The 18344-nt window shown below is 29.0% G+C and overlaps 3 protein-coding genes across 6 annotated transcripts; all 3 read left to right on the plus strand.

Moving 5' to 3' along the window:
- The first annotated feature begins 1479 nt into the window (after positions 1-1479).
- LOC149883150 (uncharacterized) lies at positions 1480-9866 on the plus strand. 4 transcript variants are annotated; one of them, XM_090100781.1, is made up of 5 exons: positions 3224-3370; positions 5255-5959; positions 6162-6317; positions 6632-7605; positions 9773-9866. In XM_090100781.1, the coding sequence occupies exons 1-4, from the start codon at positions 3307-3309 to the stop codon at positions 7603-7605; spliced, it is 1899 nt and encodes a 632-aa protein (XP_089956907.1). In that variant the 5' UTR covers positions 3224-3306; the 3' UTR covers positions 9773-9866. The 4 variants fall into 4 exon arrangements, with proteins under 4 accessions (XP_089956908.1, XP_089956909.1, XP_089956907.1 ...); XM_090100782.1 differs by lacking the exons at positions 3224-3370; positions 9773-9866 and adding an exon at positions 1480-1616 and having other exon boundaries at positions 6632-7718; XM_090100783.1 differs by lacking the exons at positions 3224-3370; positions 9773-9866 and adding an exon at positions 1638-1778 and having other exon boundaries at positions 6632-7718.
- On the plus strand, positions 9779-11543 carry LOC145181800 (chitin deacetylase 8-like). Its single transcript, XM_080056965.2, has 6 exons — positions 9779-9866; positions 10029-10289; positions 10378-10436; positions 10601-10841; positions 11029-11253; positions 11339-11543. Exons 1-6 carry the CDS (start codon positions 9830-9832, stop codon positions 11461-11463), a joined length of 948 nt encoding a protein of 315 aa, XP_079913091.2. The 5' UTR covers positions 9779-9829; the 3' UTR covers positions 11464-11543.
- A 720-nt stretch (positions 11544-12263) lies between these two features.
- Positions 12264-18286, plus strand: LOC149883151 (uncharacterized). Its single transcript, XM_090101220.1, has 4 exons — positions 12264-12526; positions 12685-13783; positions 13962-17576; positions 17672-18286. Exons 1-4 carry the CDS (start codon positions 12470-12472, stop codon positions 17923-17925), a joined length of 5025 nt encoding a protein of 1674 aa, XP_089957346.1. The 5' UTR covers positions 12264-12469; the 3' UTR covers positions 17926-18286.
- Positions 18287-18344: the final 58 nt, after the last annotated feature.

Consider the following 18344-nt stretch of genomic DNA (forward strand, 5'->3'; position numbering starts at 1 on the left):
ATATTCAAAGAATGTATTTTATTTTAATCCCAAAATTGAAACTTTTTGTCATTATGACAAATAAGCGAAATTAAAAAGAGGTCTGTAAGTATACTAATATTTACAGTATTCTAAAAAAAAATTTTAAGTTATGCCATAAACGTGTACTAAAAGTTTTAAACCAGTAAAAGTTCAAGACAAACTAAATCCTCATTAGATTTTCCAATTTAAATAAATTAACTATTAAAAAATATTTTAAAAATTGAAAAAAACATTTTTTTTTAAAAAAAAATATTAGAAAAAACTATATAGCAAAATGTTTAAATACCCTTCATTACTTCATAAATACGAAAAAAAAAAAAAAAAAAAAAAAAAATACGAAAAGATCAGCAAGCTTCTCATATTGCATCATAACACCCCTAGTTTTTCTCCCATCGCTTTTTTTAAAAAAAAATATGTATAGGTATTTCTTTATTTATTCAAGATATAGTTATTCTTAAAACATGTTCAGGCAGCCCTTTGGTTGTAGAATATGTGCAAACAAAAATTGAAGCAATACCTTGAATTTGTATTGAGTTATCAAATTTTAAAATAGCTTTTACTAATTTCCTCAATTTGTGCGTTTTAAAAGATTTTTTTGTCAAGAAAGCTTGAAAAAATCATTGAACATCTGTTTCTGATTTAGAAAAACTTTTATTTAACTTCATAATTTGAAAACATATATGTATTTTTACTATATCGCTACCAAACAAAGCTTTATTTTGTTTATTTGTACCTCCATAAGGTTGTAACAAAAAACAGTTATAATAATAAAATCTTTTTTTTCAGTGAAAAGCTGCCAATAGCGGTCTTAAGGGAGAAATTTTCTTTTATCTCAAATACAAATCTAGAGTTTTCTAGTATAGCATGTCATCATCATCATGATATGCTATACTAGAAACCTCTACATCATCATCATCATCATCATCATCATCATCATCATCATCATCATCATCATCATCATCATCATCATCATCATCATCATCATCATCATCATCATCATCATCATCATCATCATCATCATCATCATCATCATCATCATCATCATCATCATCATCATCATCATCATCATCATCATCATCATCATCATCATCATCATCATCATCATCATCATCAAAGTAGCACCGTAAATTAAGTATTACTTCAAAAAAAATCTTTTTTAGACTTAACCGAGTCTAAAGAAAATTTTATTTGGGAACAAAATAACTCAAAGATATAAAAAAATCCTCATATTGCTCGATTTATTCAGAATAAAAAATTCTTTAATATTTCAAAAGTTTATACGAATCTATGAATCCTTAAGAAGCTCTATAAAACTTCTTTTTATAATTAAAATATAAATCTTTTATGATTTAACGAAACTAAACTTGCTAAATTTGATAATTGCTTTCGGTAAAAGACCGATTAAGTTTGCCTCAGCACGTAATTGCACAATTATTATCAGGCATTATTCACATAAATGACTCACACTATTAAATCAGATCATTAAGAAAAATGACATTTGCTGAACGCGGACCGCTACAACAGTGTTAATCCGAACGGAAATTGACCAGCTCGGTAACGCGGAAACACAAATACAAATATGGTGCACATCAGGGGTATGACAAAAAATTTTTAGGAAACATTTCGTTTCGCATGCCACCATGAGTGGAAAATTTACATTTTTAAACATAAAATACCATTAGAAAGTGTTATGTCTTAGAAAAGATCACTCTCCAGCTGAAAACGGTTTTCTCGTATCTTTTTCTATTGTTAGATAGGTACGGTTTTAGATAACACAGCTTCAATTCATTGCTAGTGTTTTTCTGATATGTTATAAACTTTTGGTAGCTTATCTCAAAAGATTTATTTATTTGTAACTAATTAAATTAACTATCAAATTATCATTGGATGAGACTAAAGTAAAATGATAGAACTGACCACTGTACCATAGTAGAAAATACATAAAAAGTTTATACTAGAAATATAAGGTGATTAAACTAAAAGTTAATCAAGACACCAATAAATTAAGTAATTAAGAAAATTTTAGCACTAGCATTTGCGGGACACAAATGAGATTTGTTGGAGAGAAGTTATAGCTTTTCTTCATCGCTTTTTTAGTTGCTTTAGGCACATAAAGAAAATAGGAAGGTCTCTAAAGTAAATTTTAAAACTTTGTTAAATATATGCAATGCAAAATGGATTAGCTGAGCATATTGTGCTAATTGGTTATATTTTACTTTCAGAACAGTCAGCCAAAGGGTAGTCATCATCATCATCATCATCATCATCATCATCATCATCATCATCATCATCATCATCATCATCATCATCATCATCATCTTCATCATCGTCATCATTATTAATATTATTATCATCAGAGTTAGACATTGTTAATGGCATGAGGTTTTTCGGTAACATCAAGTTTTCCGGCAAGTTATATAATTAGCTAACTTTTGCCTGAATATTGCAGTTAATTAAATAACTGCAATATTCAGGCAAAAGTTAGCAAAGATCACTCAAAAATAACAAAGAATTGAAGGAATTTTTGGTCTGTTGAGCTGATATAAACTCTAATCCAATGTAAGTCCTGTATGACTTAGAAACCACATTTAGCACAAGTATTTATTTGTGCTGAATGTAGTGTTTAATTCATACAGGGCTTCCATTGTGCAAAAGTATTGAAAAGAGTAACATTAAGTTTCTTTGGCAAATGAACACTAAAAGCCTCTATGTTTTTATTTTTCATTAAGAAAAGAGTATATTTTTCACATAAAAATTTATCAAGGGAAGATATTTTTTAAAAGTTGGCATTTGGTATCCATATTTTCTTGATTTTTGCATAAAAACTCCAAAAAAAAGAAATATGGGGATAGGACTTTAAAATTTCCCTAGTGCACATACATATCCAGTCAACTTTTTACTTGTGTATTCAACATATTTTGAAGTATATAATGTATTATCTGTTTATTTAACTTGTATTTTTCTCTATGTAAAAAATGTAGTGTAGCAAGTAGTAATAGTTCCCTTTTTCCTTGTGAATAATGATAAAAGAGGTGAGTAATCACACATGCATATAACTAAAATATTTTAGATACATGCATATATTAATTAATTTTATAACACTTTCATGCTTTGTATATTATTGTTTTGTTTTTTTTGTTTTTTTGTTTTTTTTTAGCTATTATTCACACATAGCAGCTGTTATACACACATTGTACTAACATAGCTGGCATGTCAGCTATATATTGATTTGTAGTATGATAGTTTAACTTAAACTTCTTTTTAGAATACTATAAATATAAATATATGAAAAGATTTGAGAAAAAAACTGGATTTTTTGTTATGACTAAAGTATACCCACTACCTTCAGGTATATACTAATTAAAATTTTAATAATAATAATAATAATAATAATAATAATAATAATAATAATAATAATAATAATAATAATAATAATAATAATAATAATAATAATAATAATAATAATAATAATAATAATAATAATAATAATAATAATAATAATAATAATAATAATAATAATAATAATAATAATAATAATAATAATAATAATAATGATAATAATGATAACAATAATAATGATGATGATAATAATAATGATAATAATAATAATAATAATAATAATAATAATAATAATAATAATAATAATAATAATAATAATAATAATAATAATAATAATAATAATAATAATAATAATAATAATGATAATAATAATAATAATAATAATAATAATAATAATAATAATAATAATAATAATAATAATAATAATAATAATAGTAATAATAATAATGATGATAAAAATGATAATAATAAAACACAGCCCTTTTCTTCCTTTCTATATGATTAGAACTTGTATTAAATTGCAGGAAAATTTTTCCAAACTTGTTAACTTCTTAAACTGATATATTTTTTTAACCCCAGATTTTTTGGTGCCAAGTTTGTAAAAAATGTATTTTGCAAGAAAAATTATCCATATACTTTTCTTTTGAGATTTAACACAAATATCAAAACAAAACAAAAGAATAGTCAAATATAATAAGGTTGATATCACAAAAAAAATTTAGAAATTTTTTTTTTTTCAGATTGTTGCTTTTTTATTAATTTATACAATTCAAAGCGGTTAATGTGAATTCACTTTTATGTCTAACTTTTTTTTGTTTTCTATCCAACTATTTTACTTTTTACTAAAAGCAGTTTTTGTTAAAAGATTTTAAACATGTTTAGATTGGTGTATTAGCTTTTATGGTTTTATTGGTGTGTCCAGTTTTCCTCTAAAGCCCATTAAGTTTTTATGGCTTTTTGGAACCATTCCTGTTAAACTAATAGGAATGAGTTATTCAAAAATGACAATGGTCAAAATAACATGACAACATATTTTCTTGCTTTTTTCTTTGTAATTTGGAAATATTTCATAGAAAAAGAAAAAAAATTATAGTGAATAGTTGTTAGCACTACTTGTTAATTAAAATTTTTTTACTTTTTTTTGTTTAAATATTTATTAAAAGTATTTAACAGTATATGCATGAGTCATAATGATGTAACCATTATATTACAGTTAAATAAAAACATGTTAATGTTATTGTTGTTATTTTATTTAGCTTTTCTATATTTACAAGGTTCTATTGTTTTATGTTTTTTTAACTTGTAATTAATTTTTTTTTTCTGCATATATTAGCATATATATAGATTGTAATTACTATAAAATTTACAGCAATTATTTTAAATTTATGTTAATATGATGTAAACAATATGCACATAACATTTAATCCTTTTTAAAAATTATCTTAGATTTTGCTAAAATTTGTTTCCTGTGAAATGATAAGAATTTAAGGATTAATGAAATTACACGCCAGCTCTAATCATTAAGGATTATTAAAAGAATTCACTATGAACTTTTGAACATGCAATTTAAATACTATATACATAAGTAAAATATTGTATACATGTGTGCAAAATATATTCACTTGTATTTATATATGCAAATGTATGCATGTATGTATGTATGTATGTATGTATGTATGTATGTATGTATGTATGTATGTATGTATGTATGTATGTATGTATGTATGTATGCATGCATGCATGTGCATGTGTATGTATATATATAAATGTATAAGGTGCAATTTGTTTGCTGTGTATGAATATAACTTTAACTTATATTCATACATAGATTATGAAAATAAATTTTATTAAGTTTAAATTAAGTTTTAAAGTATTTTGAATAATTTGTTTGTAGCTTCAAGTCACAAAGGTACTCATCATACATTTGATTCTGGTGGCTTGATTATTGTCAATGATCATGTGTACCAAATTGACAATGAAAATAAATGTCTAAATGTTGACAGTAAAAGAATTTCTAGAATTTCAGATACTTATCAGAGGAACTTACTGGCACCTTGTGATGAAAAAATAATAAGAACTACTAAAACTATGAACACATGGTCTAATAAGCCTGTTAGAAATAGAAAGGCTTGGACAGATATTGAGCTAGAAGATCTCAGTGATAGTAGCAGTGCAAAGAGTGATGATTATAATACAGAAGAGGGGCTGTTATCTAAACAAAAAAAAAGCATTGACTCCAATCTTCAAACCATTGAATGTTTTGTATTTTCTAATTCTAACTCTAATACTTGCTTAGATGATCAGTTGTCTGATCAAAGTGATGTCTCTTGTTTTCATCTGGAAAATTTAAATCAGATTGAAGACAGAAATCTATTGATAACAGATATAACTGGAAGAACTCATTCATCATCGACTTTTTTAATGGATAACCTTTCTATCAATACTACACTAAGTGATAAATCTGCTAATGATAAAGCAAATTGTTTGTATCCCACAACTTTTCAAAAAACAAGTGTTTCATCTTCTGACTCAACAAGAAGTGATTTTGCTGAGCAAAAAAAATTATTTTCAAGTACTGCTAATGTGACATCTATAAATAGTAATGTGGTTAAGTATTACAAATATTCAAAGTGTTTAAACTACTAAAATTCATTGTGCCCATATGTAATTAGTTCTTTAATACTATTGTGAATCTAATTTTTCTAGTCATATGATAATAATACCAAAATTATTTTTCAAACATTTCTTTTATTATTTTAATGTTAAATTTGAGTTAATCAGATTGACTTTTTGTATTTAAGATCAAGCATTAATGGATTATGAGGATGGTGTATCAGTTACTGGCTCATTGTCCATTGATGTTAACTTAGGAGTGTGGACTTCAGAAATCAATAAAAAAATAGATATTCAAACGGATAGAGATGATTGGAATACAGCAATATCTGAACTTTCAAGTGGTATGCAAATCTAAATTATTGATTATCATAATTTTTCCCTAAATATTTTCAAAAGAGTAATTCTTTTTCCAAAGTAATTTAACAGAAGAAAGTGATAAAAAAAAGGTTCTTTAGATTTTCAGTCCAAAATCTAAACATTTTGACTATTGCTATTTACATATTGCATTAATTTACAATGCCTTGTGTTCTATAAAGCATAATGAAGTAAATGCTTAATACTAAGTGTGTGGTGGAGAAGTGGAAAAAGATTGATGTGGCATTATCTGTATGTTAGATATTATATATTAAATTTTTTTATCTTTTTTTATTTAAAGATTTGTCAAAACTTAGTTGGGAAACAAGTCTATCAGAGATAGCTCAGACTAAAGCTACATTGAGTGATTGGCAAACCTCAATTAAAAACATTAAAGAGGATGATTTACAACATAATTGGACTTCAAGTTTTGCAAATGGTCTTCAAAATACTCAAACCAATGATTGGCATACGGAAATAAACAAAATTGAAAACATTAAGGCACGTAACTCATGGACTACTATAGTTAAACCAATAGAAAAATGTAAGCCAAAAAGCAATGAATGGACGACAAAAATTAATCCAATATCAAAAAACACAGAGAAAGACTCTTGGAAAGTGCAGTTCCCACAAAGACTCAAATTACTTTTTAGTAAAGATGATTGGAAAACCCAAATTCGCAGGTCTTCTGGTTCAATAAAAACAGATCAATGGAAGCATAAGCAAAATGATTTAAAAGTTGAAAAGCATGTTTCAGATTGGAGCACAGTGTTGAAAAAAATTGATCCATCACATAAAGTTTCAAATAGTTGGACTTCAACTTTATCAACAATAGAACCGGTTGGAGATGATAACAAATGGTCGATAAAACTAAGTGCTCTTGAAAACAAACAAAACCAAGATGATTGGAGCATCGAGTTAACTGATATAAAAAAAACTGGTAATGAGAATATTGAATGGTCATTTGCTGTAAAAGATGTTCCCATCAATGTTCGTGAAACAAATGATTGGTTAACTAGTATAAAGCCCATTGATAAAGTTTGTCCTGAAGACAATACGTGGTCGATAGTTAAAAATGAAATATTGCCAAAAAACGTTGGTGGAGTTGACTCATGGAATAGCAGCTTCTACGACCCAGATTTAACAGACACACTTCGTAATACATGGAAGACTAGTTTTTTTGATGTTCTTATAAATAATTCCAATGAAGATTGGAAGTCCGAACTTAATCTTTTAGATGGAAGTAATCATACAACTGCTCTGCAAATAAATTAAGTATAAATAATTTTTTTTATTAATGAGTAATTCTGTTGATGGTCTCAAAAGTGGAGATGTCAACATTTTTAATGCGCTTTTTTAATGGGTGAATATACATATATATATTTTTCTAATGTTGTAATTTTTATTTAAAATTTTTTTAAACTTATTAATATTGCAATGTAAACATCTTTTTGAGTTTCTCAACCGGTAAAAAAACAGGTAAATTTGTACGTTAAGTGTAAGAACAAACAGTTTCTTCGTGAAATTTCTATTGCATAAAAGATTTGAATTTTAAATATACATGAAAAATGAAATTTAAAGCTTTTGAGTAGAGAATTTATTAAGGTTTGTCCATACTTAAAATATTAACAACAGCAAAGGAGTTATATTCTCTCTTAAAAGTTGTTATCTACTGAAATAAAAATGTTTTTTTGTATACAAACGAAAGTAGAAAAATGAGGAAATGTCTCGTCTTTTTTTAACAAATCTACACTCACATTCTTTATCGATCTAAATCCATGACAATGCCAAACTTTCACGAAAAAACAAACAGGAAGAGAGTTTAGTTCTCGTGCTCGAAGAACCTGAATAATTCTTATCTAACTGTCGCTCCTTCATTAAAAAGGATTAAAAAACAAAGTAAAGAATTGAATTCAGCGATTCGCGGTTACCCACTGGGTTATTTGAACGGTATTCTAAAAAAAAAACAAAGTGTCCGTTTCTTTCTAAATGGTGTAACTTCACTATAGAAACGGTATGCAATTATTTGATTTGTGAAAGTAGAAAACTAAGACAAAATTCACGACTGTCAACTTCTAAATATGTTACAATTATAAATATTATAATTATATTATTGTAAATGTTATAATTATAGTTAATCGTTTTCTTCAGTTAAAGTATTGCTTTGAGAATAAGAAAAAAATAGTCTCCTAATCTTTCACAAAATCTTTGAGCAAAAAATTATGTTAAAGTAAAAAAAAAAAAAAGAAAACGTTTTGTAGAATTTACAGTTTTGGTGTTTCATTTTATTAAAAATTGAGTGGTCAAGACATTGACCTCTCAGTTTTTAAGTAGAATGATTGGAGAATCCCGTAGATCAATTCAAACTTCTTACAAAAGAATTTTCAGTCCGTATTTAGTTTTTTGTTTGTGCTTGACATTGTTTTGTGTCCTCTCATAAGAATCAGTATAAAAGCTCTCTCTCTAATCAAGCTGTTTTTCAGTTTTCTTTTGCAAAGAATGCCAATTTTTCATCTTCGAATTATTCGCTGCATGGTACTTTTTTAAATGTTTTTAAATTTAAAGATAGCACAAATTTTTCAATCGCTTATATATTTTTTGAGGTTTCAAGCGAGGTTTTTTAAACTAAAAATACCATAACTCAAAAACTTTAAGTATGGCAGCTCTAAAATTTTGACCTCAATAGACGGTAAATGTAATATTTTGAGCTACGGTAACTCTAAAACTTTGACATCAATAGACAGTAAATATAATTTTTTGAGCTACGGTAACTCTAAAATTTTGACATCAATAGACAGTAAATATAATTTTCTGAGCTACGGTAACTCTAAAACTTTGACATCAATAGACAGTAAATATAATTTTCTGAGCTACGGTAACTCTAAAACTTTGACATCAATAGACAGTAAATATAATTTGTAAGAAGTTATAAATAAATTAAAACAAAAAAATTTTTTCTAGAGAAATTAGTTTTTTAAATTAGCAATTTCTTTAAACTCGCAGCTCTTTTCAATAAAAACTAAATTTACGTTTAACTTCTTTTTAATCGTAGCGAACAAAATGAGTTTGCCAGCAAAATTATAATTATATGACAAGTTTACCCCCCCCCCCCCCCCTTAATAATCCTAAAGTAGAATAAAGCGTTTGTTCCTCGCTAATTACTTCAGGTTGTTGAGTACTTTTTACTTCTACAGACATTACGACAAACATGCCAAAAGGTGTGAAATTGCACTCAAAAAAATTATCATAATTAACTTCCTCTAGAATTTCCGTCAAGTAACGAATTTTTATATAAAAAAAGGCTTCGAAAGTTTAAATTTTATAAACGGGTACTCTTAAAATGTTTTGGAAGGTAAACTGCATGTGTGTTTTAATTTTTATTGGAATCATTTAACTTATGTGTTGGTGTTTAAATCAAATATTTAGGTGAAAATTCATTTAGATGCAGTTGATTTTTACCACGTCAGTAATATTGAGCACAATATTTAACGTTTCATCAATGCCCGTATCAGATTCAATGAGGGTAACGCGAAGTGGTAAGCGGCACGTTATAAAAACACAAGGAGAAAAATTTTAAACTTTAATAAACTTAAAAAAAAGTTATCAAACAATAAGATTTTATTTAATCATTTTGACATAAAGTTCTTTAAATCCGTTATGCACTTTACTTGTTTTGATACACGCATGTTTAATTGTAGCTTCGTTATGCGATCCTTCTATCTGTGTCCTTCCTACATGTCGATGTGCGGGTGTAGACATACCTGGAAATTTACCCATAAACAACACACCGCAAATGATTTTATTCACCATGGATGATGGAATCACTGCGCAAAACTTTAAAGTGTATCAAGAACTCCTTAAAGGTTTTAACAACTCAAATGGTTGTCCCATCAAAGCAACCTTTTTTGTTTCTGGAGATAATACAGACTACAACCTTGTAAAAATTCTCTACGAGAGTGGTAAAATGTTGTTTGTTTGTTAATGTTTTTGAATTTTGGTCGGTTTTATTTTCTTAAAATTATTCATACAAAATTTTGAAAATTTAAGGCCATGAAATTGCAGATCACTCCGTAACTCACAAATTCCCAGAGGAATGGTGGAAAAATGTAAGTGGCTCATACAATTTACACAACAGCTGTTAGGTAGTAATTATCTATAACTTGCTATATACAACCTGAAAAACTAAATTTCATGTCAAAGCAGGATCGAAAAGTTTTGAATAATCGTTTTTTATTATCTTTCGTCTTTTTTCTTTTTTTTTTTTTTGTAGGCGTCTTACACAGATCTTGAGTTTGAAATAGTTACTCAAATGAACAATATTCAGCAGTTGGTTGGAGCAACCACGCGTGGTTGGAGAACACCGTTCCTTGCGGCTGCAGAAAATACATTTCAAGTACTGGCGGATAAAAAATTTTTGTACGATAGTTCTATAGGAGCAGCTCCGTTAACTTGGCCGTATACTTTAAATTACTTTCAAGCAGCACTGTGTGAAACGAATAATTGTCCTCAAAGTAAAACGTTGCGTAAAATTTAGTCATTTTTAGTCAGACGGGGGGTTTTTTAAACTTGCTATTATTTTTTATTTAGATTTTCAAACAACGTTCTCATAGGGTTTTATTTGTTTATCATGATTTGTAATGCTAAAAAAATTTTCATTTTAGAAACTGTTTAAACTCCTATACTTTTTCTTACCAACAGATTCCTATTCTGGATTGTGGGAAGTCCCTTTAACTCAATGGCAATGTGATGAAAGCGGTGTAATTTTTGGAACAATGGTTGACGAATGCGAGGATGACGGCACTGAAAAAGGCGTGTTCGATCTAATAATGAGAAACTTTAATTCCCATTATCAAGCCAACAAGCAGCCCTTTCCCATATTTGGTCATTCACCCTGGTTTGAAGTTGGCTCGTATAGAAAAGATGGTAATATTATCCTTGATAATGTAAACTGCGTTAGTCTGTGTTTCAATTCTCAATTTGCATATAAATTTAAAAAATTTATTTTAAGCTATGATCAAGTTTATCGCGTATGCTCAGACCTTACCAGATGTTTTCTTTGTGACGATGCAAGATGCTGTTCAATGGACTCAATCGCCTACCGATCTCCAGAGTAACCCTTTTTCTTGTTCTTAAGCGCCTCAAATTAATTTATAATGAATGTAAAGAACGTTTATACAAGAAAAAAGAAAGTTTCAATGACTTATTCTTTATCATAATTTTTTTGTTTTTTCAAAAACAGTTTGAGTTGAGACCAATATGATTTTTTCCAATAATATTTCTAGAACTGTTATGTTTTAATACTGGCTACAATAACATTATACAAAGTTACCTCATAATTGGCGTTTTGTACTGTGCCAAATTCACCATAATCAAAGTGAAGTTAAGTATTAAAAATCTTTTTTGGTAGTTCACCCTAATATATGAGCTGTTAAAAGCGAATGTGGTGCTTCATAAATGAAAGTCTCATTTATGTTCTTCGAAGAGACATTTTTTTACATTTAATCTCTAATAAACAAAAATTCTACTATAAAACTAAGTGTTTAAAAATGAACTGTTATTTATGTGACCAATACTAGAGAGTATGTAATCATTACAAAAAAAAGTATGTGATAGAGTTGCGATGTTCACAGTTTTACTTATCGAATAACTGTTAACAAAGGCCAATCGAATAACTGTTAACAAAGGCCAATCGAATAACTGTTAACAAAGACTAAGAAAATGAGCAATAACATGTTTAAGTCCGTTTCTGTTGAAATTTGAAAATTACTTTTATTTTCCTTTACCAGGGATAAAAATTTCAAAAAAGGAAAACAAATATGCAAATTAAAAATTAAACAGAACTTCCAAAAGCATACCAAACCTATTGTAACCATCAAATGCTCTTCAGGGCGTAACGGTTGGTTAGCGCAAACAAAGGCGAAGTACTCTTTCTTAAAAGATTTTGTTTTCTGCCGATTTAAATTTTATTTCGGTGTTTATGAAATTTTTAAAAGTTTTGCTGAATTATGATTAATTTATCTAAAATTTGATTAAATTAAATTAGATTATGAATAATCATAGCAAATAGGGATACAATATCGAGGATTTGTTGCAAGTTTTTTTACAGCAATGAGATGACTAAAATTAACTTGTGTAGAATATGTTTGCATATATACTGATATTGCTTATTTGTAGCACCCACATTCAATCCGCAGCGGTAAGATTTTAAATTTGATTTTCTTTACTAAAATATTGTACATGCGTGTGTGAGCGCGTTCACATTCAACTGCGTAGTACACAATAGATTTAAAAATGTGACAGGTTTTTTTTCGAATTCGTTAACTTTTTTTAACTAAATTTTATGCTTGATTTCAGGTAACTTTCAATAAAGGGGAAAATGAAAATAAAAAACTGCTTCTACCCAGAGGAAGAGTTGAAGGACAACGAGGCTTCGTATCGGGGTTCAACAAGGCTGACTCGATTCTTCGAAGTCGAAGCTTCAATCGCCCTGCATTTATACATGTAGCCTCAAAAAACTTTGAAACAGCAAATAAAAACAAATTTTATAAAAGTCGCACCCGGGATAAAAAATTGACGAATAAAGTTATTTCAAACAGCAGCATTAAATTCAGATTAGACCATTTAAGTCATCTGTTGAGTAACGGTTCTACAAGAGCGCTAAAAGTTCACAAAGATTTAAACGGGTTTGGAGCGGCCAACTTTTTTTTCCCAACGAATACAGTGAACAAGAATACAGTGAACATGAACGTTTTAGAGTATGATAAAGCTTCAAAATATATTAAGACGTTAACATCAGACGCCATACAAAAAAAAACATTTTCAAAACAACCAAAGCTAAATCTTCCAGACGTCATAGATCGTTCATTAATTGATTCAGAAGATTTAAACGACGGAATCGTTCAAATTGACAGTAATCAAGAAGAGAGTAATCCAAAAATACCTGATGAACTTATTTTACATAACATTGTGACAGTCGATCTACAGGATGACCTCCACAAAAAAAAGTCGATTGAGGAAGAGGTTACTGATGCCCGTAAACTTGACGAAGATGAAAAGTTCTTAGAACTAAAAAGTAAACAACAAGACGAGCTTGAAGAACAGCAACTTTTAGAAGAGGTAAAGCTCCGAGAGGTGCATAAAAAAATTTTGGAAAAAAAACTGCAGAAACTCAAATTGGAGCAACTGGAAATAAAGAAGAAATTGTTGGCTCAAAAACAAGAACTTCTTCTACACCAAAGAAAGAAAATGAAAACAGACAAAGAGAGTAAAAAAACAAAAAAAGTTAATGAAAATCTACAAAAATTGAAAAATGATAAAAAAAAGAAGTTTTATAAAGCAGAAAACTCGTATTTCAGTCTTAATAAAATCATGACAACCGATAGTGAAAACAAACAAAAGTTCATAACTCGTGTTGATGGAAAACCTTACGAAAAGGAAGATAACTATACAAAACGTAATTTTTTCTTTCTTTAAAGCATTTGGACTAATGTTATAATATGTTATAAATTTATTATTATAATATATTATATTATATTATGATATTATTATTATGTTATTGTTGGTGTTGTTGGTGTTGTTGATGTTATAAATGATTTAATTTAATTTGTATTTTAATAAAAATTACTTTTTAGCTGAATTTCAACAAAGTTCAAAATTTCAAAACCCAAGAGACTTGTTTGAAGCAAAAAACACTTGTTTAGATTCTAGTGGGAGCTCTGAGTATTGTCATTTTGACAGCAGCGAAGAGAAAGAAGATCAAGCATCAATAACTAACAAAGATGGAGAAATTAATTTGTCGCAAAATTCAACGGATCTAATGAGTAAGCAAGTAAGCGAAAGCAAGACTGTTTTTTCTGGTGATAATAATACGGTCGCTGCTAAACTAGAAAGTCCTATTGAAGTAAAACTCGAGATATTAAATCCAACGAAATTTTCGAACCAAAATTCTATCAATTCTAAAGCTGATGACTTTAATCCAACGGAATCCAAGGCCGAATTGAAATCATACTCAAGTCTCGAAGGTAAAAAGATTGATGATTCTGGAGAAAAATGGAAAATATCGACTGATAAATCATACCCTGAAGAAGAGCAAGTGATCAATTTGTCTACTGAATCAAAGCCATACAATCTTAAATCTATTGAGGTTGAAGCTGATAAATTGGATCAAGCTTTGAAGAGTAAAGATGATACAAACACTTCCAATAGTAATCAAGAGAATTCAAATAATTTTGAATTACAATCGAGAGACGAAAAAAAACCTTTAAAAGAAACGAATTTAAATTTCTCTAAGGCATCTGAATTAAATTCAGGTATGTATAAAAGTGAATCTAATAACTTATCGAAAACAAAATCAGAGAAAGTAAATGAAAAAGGTGAAAAAGTGGAAGATCAAATAGATCTCGACTTGAAAGCAGGCAGACAAGAAGGACCTCGTGAAGCAAAGTTAAAAAGTCACGACTCCGTGGAATCTGATATGAACCTTTATTCATCAAGTACTGAATCAACGGAACATACAGATACCAAATCAGAATCCGGTGTAAAAAGCGATTATTTAGGCTCAATCAATCATAAAGTTGACGAATTACTTTTAAGCTTCGGTAAAAATGAAAAGCAAAAAGCCGTTAAAACTCCAAAAAAGTATGGCACCGCAAAAACAGTTGGTTTTTATCCGAATGAATATTCTCCTCCATTATCAACTTTAATAATTACTGAAAAATCGAACTCCTCTGAAGCCAAAATGAAGGATATAAATACATCAGATTTTTCAGCTGATAGATTATACAAAGTTGTAGTAATACAAGAAAATAAAAACTTCAGTAACAATGGCCGTAATGATAAAACTGATTACGTAACTATATCTTCGAACGAGCCAGAAAATAAACTGAACGCTACTTCCCCTCTAGATTTAAAACCTAGTTACTATTATCTTGCGGAGTTTGCAGATAATGGAAAATGGCTCGAAAATAAAGAAAAAAACAATATTAAATACAAAACAGAAGAACGAAAACCTGCTGAGATTACATCAGAACAAAAAGACCTTAAAAATGCAGGCTCAACATACTCACTAAAAACTAATTCATTCGACAAAAAAAAGATAAAAACAGAAAAACCAGGTAAGCCCGATTTCAAAACTAAAAATAGCCTTAGCAAGACGAAAGTCGAAGAGCTAAACAAAGAAAAACAGAAAAACTCTATCGGAGTTGAGTTTATTGCAAACCTTACCTCCCAACCTAAAAAGCACCCGACGAAGGCTATGACCGTTTCTAAAAATCTAAAACTGAGCAGTTCTAAAAATGTTTACCTGAATTCAGCTGCGGGTGAACAGGGAAAACAAAGCGCTGATAAATTCACTTTAGAAAGTAAAAAAATACCGAACCTCATTGCAAGTAATGTTGTGATTATTTCTCCGATTGATCAGTCTGACACAAAGTCAGAAAATTTGACTTTATCTGAAGTTGATGTCATAGCTTTACATGCGCCAATAAAGGGAAAAGAAAATTCAAACAAAATAACATTTAATATCGAGAATAAAAATACGAAAAGTAAGAACTTTAACGATAAAAATCCAAATAATACCAATAGTGAACATAAAGCTGAAGAAAACGAAAGCGATAAAATTCAAGAAATCTCAAAAATCGAAGTTAAAGCAGGAGAGAAAAATCCTTTGGATGTTAAACAAAAATGGAACAATACTAACCCTACAACTGTCAAACAAAGACCAATCGAGTCTAAAGAAAATACTTTTCGACCGGTTGATAATATATCAGGAAACAAAAATCCCATTAAAACTAATCAAGAAGCCGAAATAGATAATCCTCGAGTAGGCCAGGAAAAAGGGAATAATACAATTCAAGAAATAAAAGTTGATGAACTTATTGCGATTGGCTCAACTGATGAAATTAAAGCTGTTGAGTCCATGTCTAAGAAAGTAAACTCGACCGAAGCTAAACCTGAAAACGAAGTTTCAATTGATTCTAAAAATGAAGAATCTGTGGGGGAAAAAATTGTGTCAAGCAGTTCTAAAGTTGATGGTAAAGTCGCAACAGAACAGAAAGTTGCTGAAACAAAAGTAAAAAAGATAAACTTAACCGAACCTAACGCTAATGGGTCTTCTGTTGAAACGTTAAGCCCACTTGAATATAAACAAAATAAAATCTTAACAGAAGCTAAGACTGATTGGTCCACAGCTAAGAATTTAAACCCAACCAAACTTAAACAAGAAAGTAAAATTAAGCCGGAAGGAAAAAGTGAGAAATCGAAACCAGACTTCTTTAAAGAAGATTTGAAACCAATAAAATCTCCAGAATCAGTCGAAAACGAAGCAATCCCCCCGAAACTTAAGATTGATGGCCAAACTTCGACGGAAGTAAAACACCTTAATTCAGAAAAAGAAAATTCAAGCACTCTAGAAAAACCAAACATAGTGGAAACTAAAATAAACAAATTGAAATCTGCGGCGAAAAAGCCAGCACCAACAAAGCTTACAGAAGAAAAAATTGACAAACCAAGTCTAACTTCAAAAGAAACTGACAAACCAAGTCTAGCTTCAAAAGAAACTGAGAAACAAAGCATAACTGAACTTTATAATTTAACATTCAGTAACATTAAGAGAAATACAAGCAAAGAACAAAAAAGTGATCACATTAAGTTCTCTGAAAATCAAAACGACAAAATGTCAAACAAGCAAATAGATCAAAACGAAAAAACCTCAAACAAGCAAACAGATCAAAGTCTAGCAAAAAGTAAACCCGATGAGAGTTTAAAAGTAACCAGCAAAAAACCAAGCGAATTTAACTTTGAAAAAATAATAACTAAAAATCAAACAAAGCCAAATAAAGTTGTTGTACAAGTGGTTAACAACGGCGAGGGCTTCGCACCTCATCCGATCAAAGTAAAGCCTGGATCGCTGTATTCGATGGAAACTGACCCAACTAGTCCGAATCTTAAACTAAATAAGCTGGGTGAAAACAAAAACATGAATGGAAGTAACTTTGAATTTGTTCCGTCGAGCTTACCAAAAGCAAACGAAACCGAAAACAAAGTTTCACCATTAACAACAACTATGTCTCCCATAACGTCTACTAAAACCAACCTTAAATACATTGAAGTTGCAACAGAAAAGAAGCTGACAATGACTCCTTCACCAATTCATCGGCCTACAAAGATAACCACCAAAAGTACATTTAAAAACACTTTTCCTCCAACAAGACAAAAGTGCCAAACCAGTGGTTGTTCATCAAATAACAGTAAGATTTTTTTTTTAGTATGTCTGACCCATCACCCGAAGAATGTTTGAAAACTTATAATTTTGAACTAAAACTTTCATAAACTTGTTTTTTAGATTTTTGCGGAAATCGAAATACGGGAACATATCCGAACAATTTCGATTGCACGAAATATTGGATATGTGTGAACGGAGTAACTTTCCCAGCGCAGTGCCAAAAAGGCTTAATATACAATTACAAAGTAAACCAATGCACTCCTTATCAGGCTTTTGAAATAACCAACATCTTTTGGGCAACTTGTGAAAATAAAAGAAATACTGTTAATTATCCATTAGTTGAATCTTTTTCTCGTCGGCATCAAAAGTTTTAAACAAAGAGATTTACGCATTTTTTAAATTTTTTTATTTTTTCTTCGCAATTAAGGTGTACTCAGTTTTTTTTTCAAAGTTGTTTAAAAAAAAATCTCTTTAACTTTCGTTAAGCGCTTTTGTGTGTCTTTAAAAATTCGTGCGTTTCTATGCAACCGTAGAATAGGATTAGTATGTTATTGAGTGCATGCCGCTAAATACAATGACTGTTGCAGTCTTCATTTTTTATATATAATTTTAAAAACTGCTTTTTATATTTTGGATTTTTTTGAGAAAATTGGTTTTGTTATCGAAAAATATTTCCAAGGATTTAATTATTATATTGAGAATTGTTAATCTTACATATATTTACAAATCGTTAAAGTGAATAATTTTGTGTTTCGATGCCTGCTATAATTGCAAGAGACCAATTGAAAAAAAA

Source organism: Hydra viridissima, unplaced genomic scaffold (genome assembly GCF_058129835.1).
Source record: "Hydra viridissima isolate aposymbiotic clone 2 unplaced genomic scaffold, HvirCarnegie_v1 scaffold_10, whole genome shotgun sequence".
NCBI classification, from domain to species: Eukaryota; Metazoa; Cnidaria; class Hydrozoa; order Anthoathecata; family Hydridae; genus Hydra; species Hydra viridissima.

Bases quoted from the DNA above. Each gene is read 5' to 3' on its own strand.
- LOC149883150 (XM_090100781.1), top strand. From the start codon at position 3,307: ATGAAAAGATTTGAGAAAAAAACTGGATTTTTTGTTATGACTAAAGTA. The intron at 5,960-6,161 runs GTAATGTGGTTA...TTTGTATTTAAG, and splicing joins TAATGTGACATCTATAAATA to ATCAAGCATTAATGGATTAT. The intron at 6,318-6,631 runs GTATGCAAATCT...TTTTATTTAAAG, and splicing joins AATATCTGAACTTTCAAGTG to ATTTGTCAAAACTTAGTTGG.
- LOC145181800 (XM_080056965.2), top strand. From the start codon at position 9,830: ATGCCCGTATCAGATTCAATGAGGGTAACGCGAAGTG. The intron at 9,867-10,028 runs GTAAGCGGCACG...GTTTAATTGTAG, and splicing joins AATGAGGGTAACGCGAAGTG to CTTCGTTATGCGATCCTTCT. The intron at 10,290-10,377 runs GTAAAATGTTGT...TGAAAATTTAAG, and splicing joins AAAAATTCTCTACGAGAGTG to GCCATGAAATTGCAGATCAC.
- LOC149883151 (XM_090101220.1), top strand. From the start codon at position 12,470: ATGTTTGCATATATACTGATATTGCTTATTTGTAGCACCCACATTCAA. The intron at 12,527-12,684 runs GTAAGATTTTAA...GCTTGATTTCAG, and splicing joins CCCACATTCAATCCGCAGCG to GTAACTTTCAATAAAGGGGA. The intron at 13,784-13,961 runs GTAATTTTTTCT...ATTACTTTTTAG, and splicing joins GGAAGATAACTATACAAAAC to CTGAATTTCAACAAAGTTCA.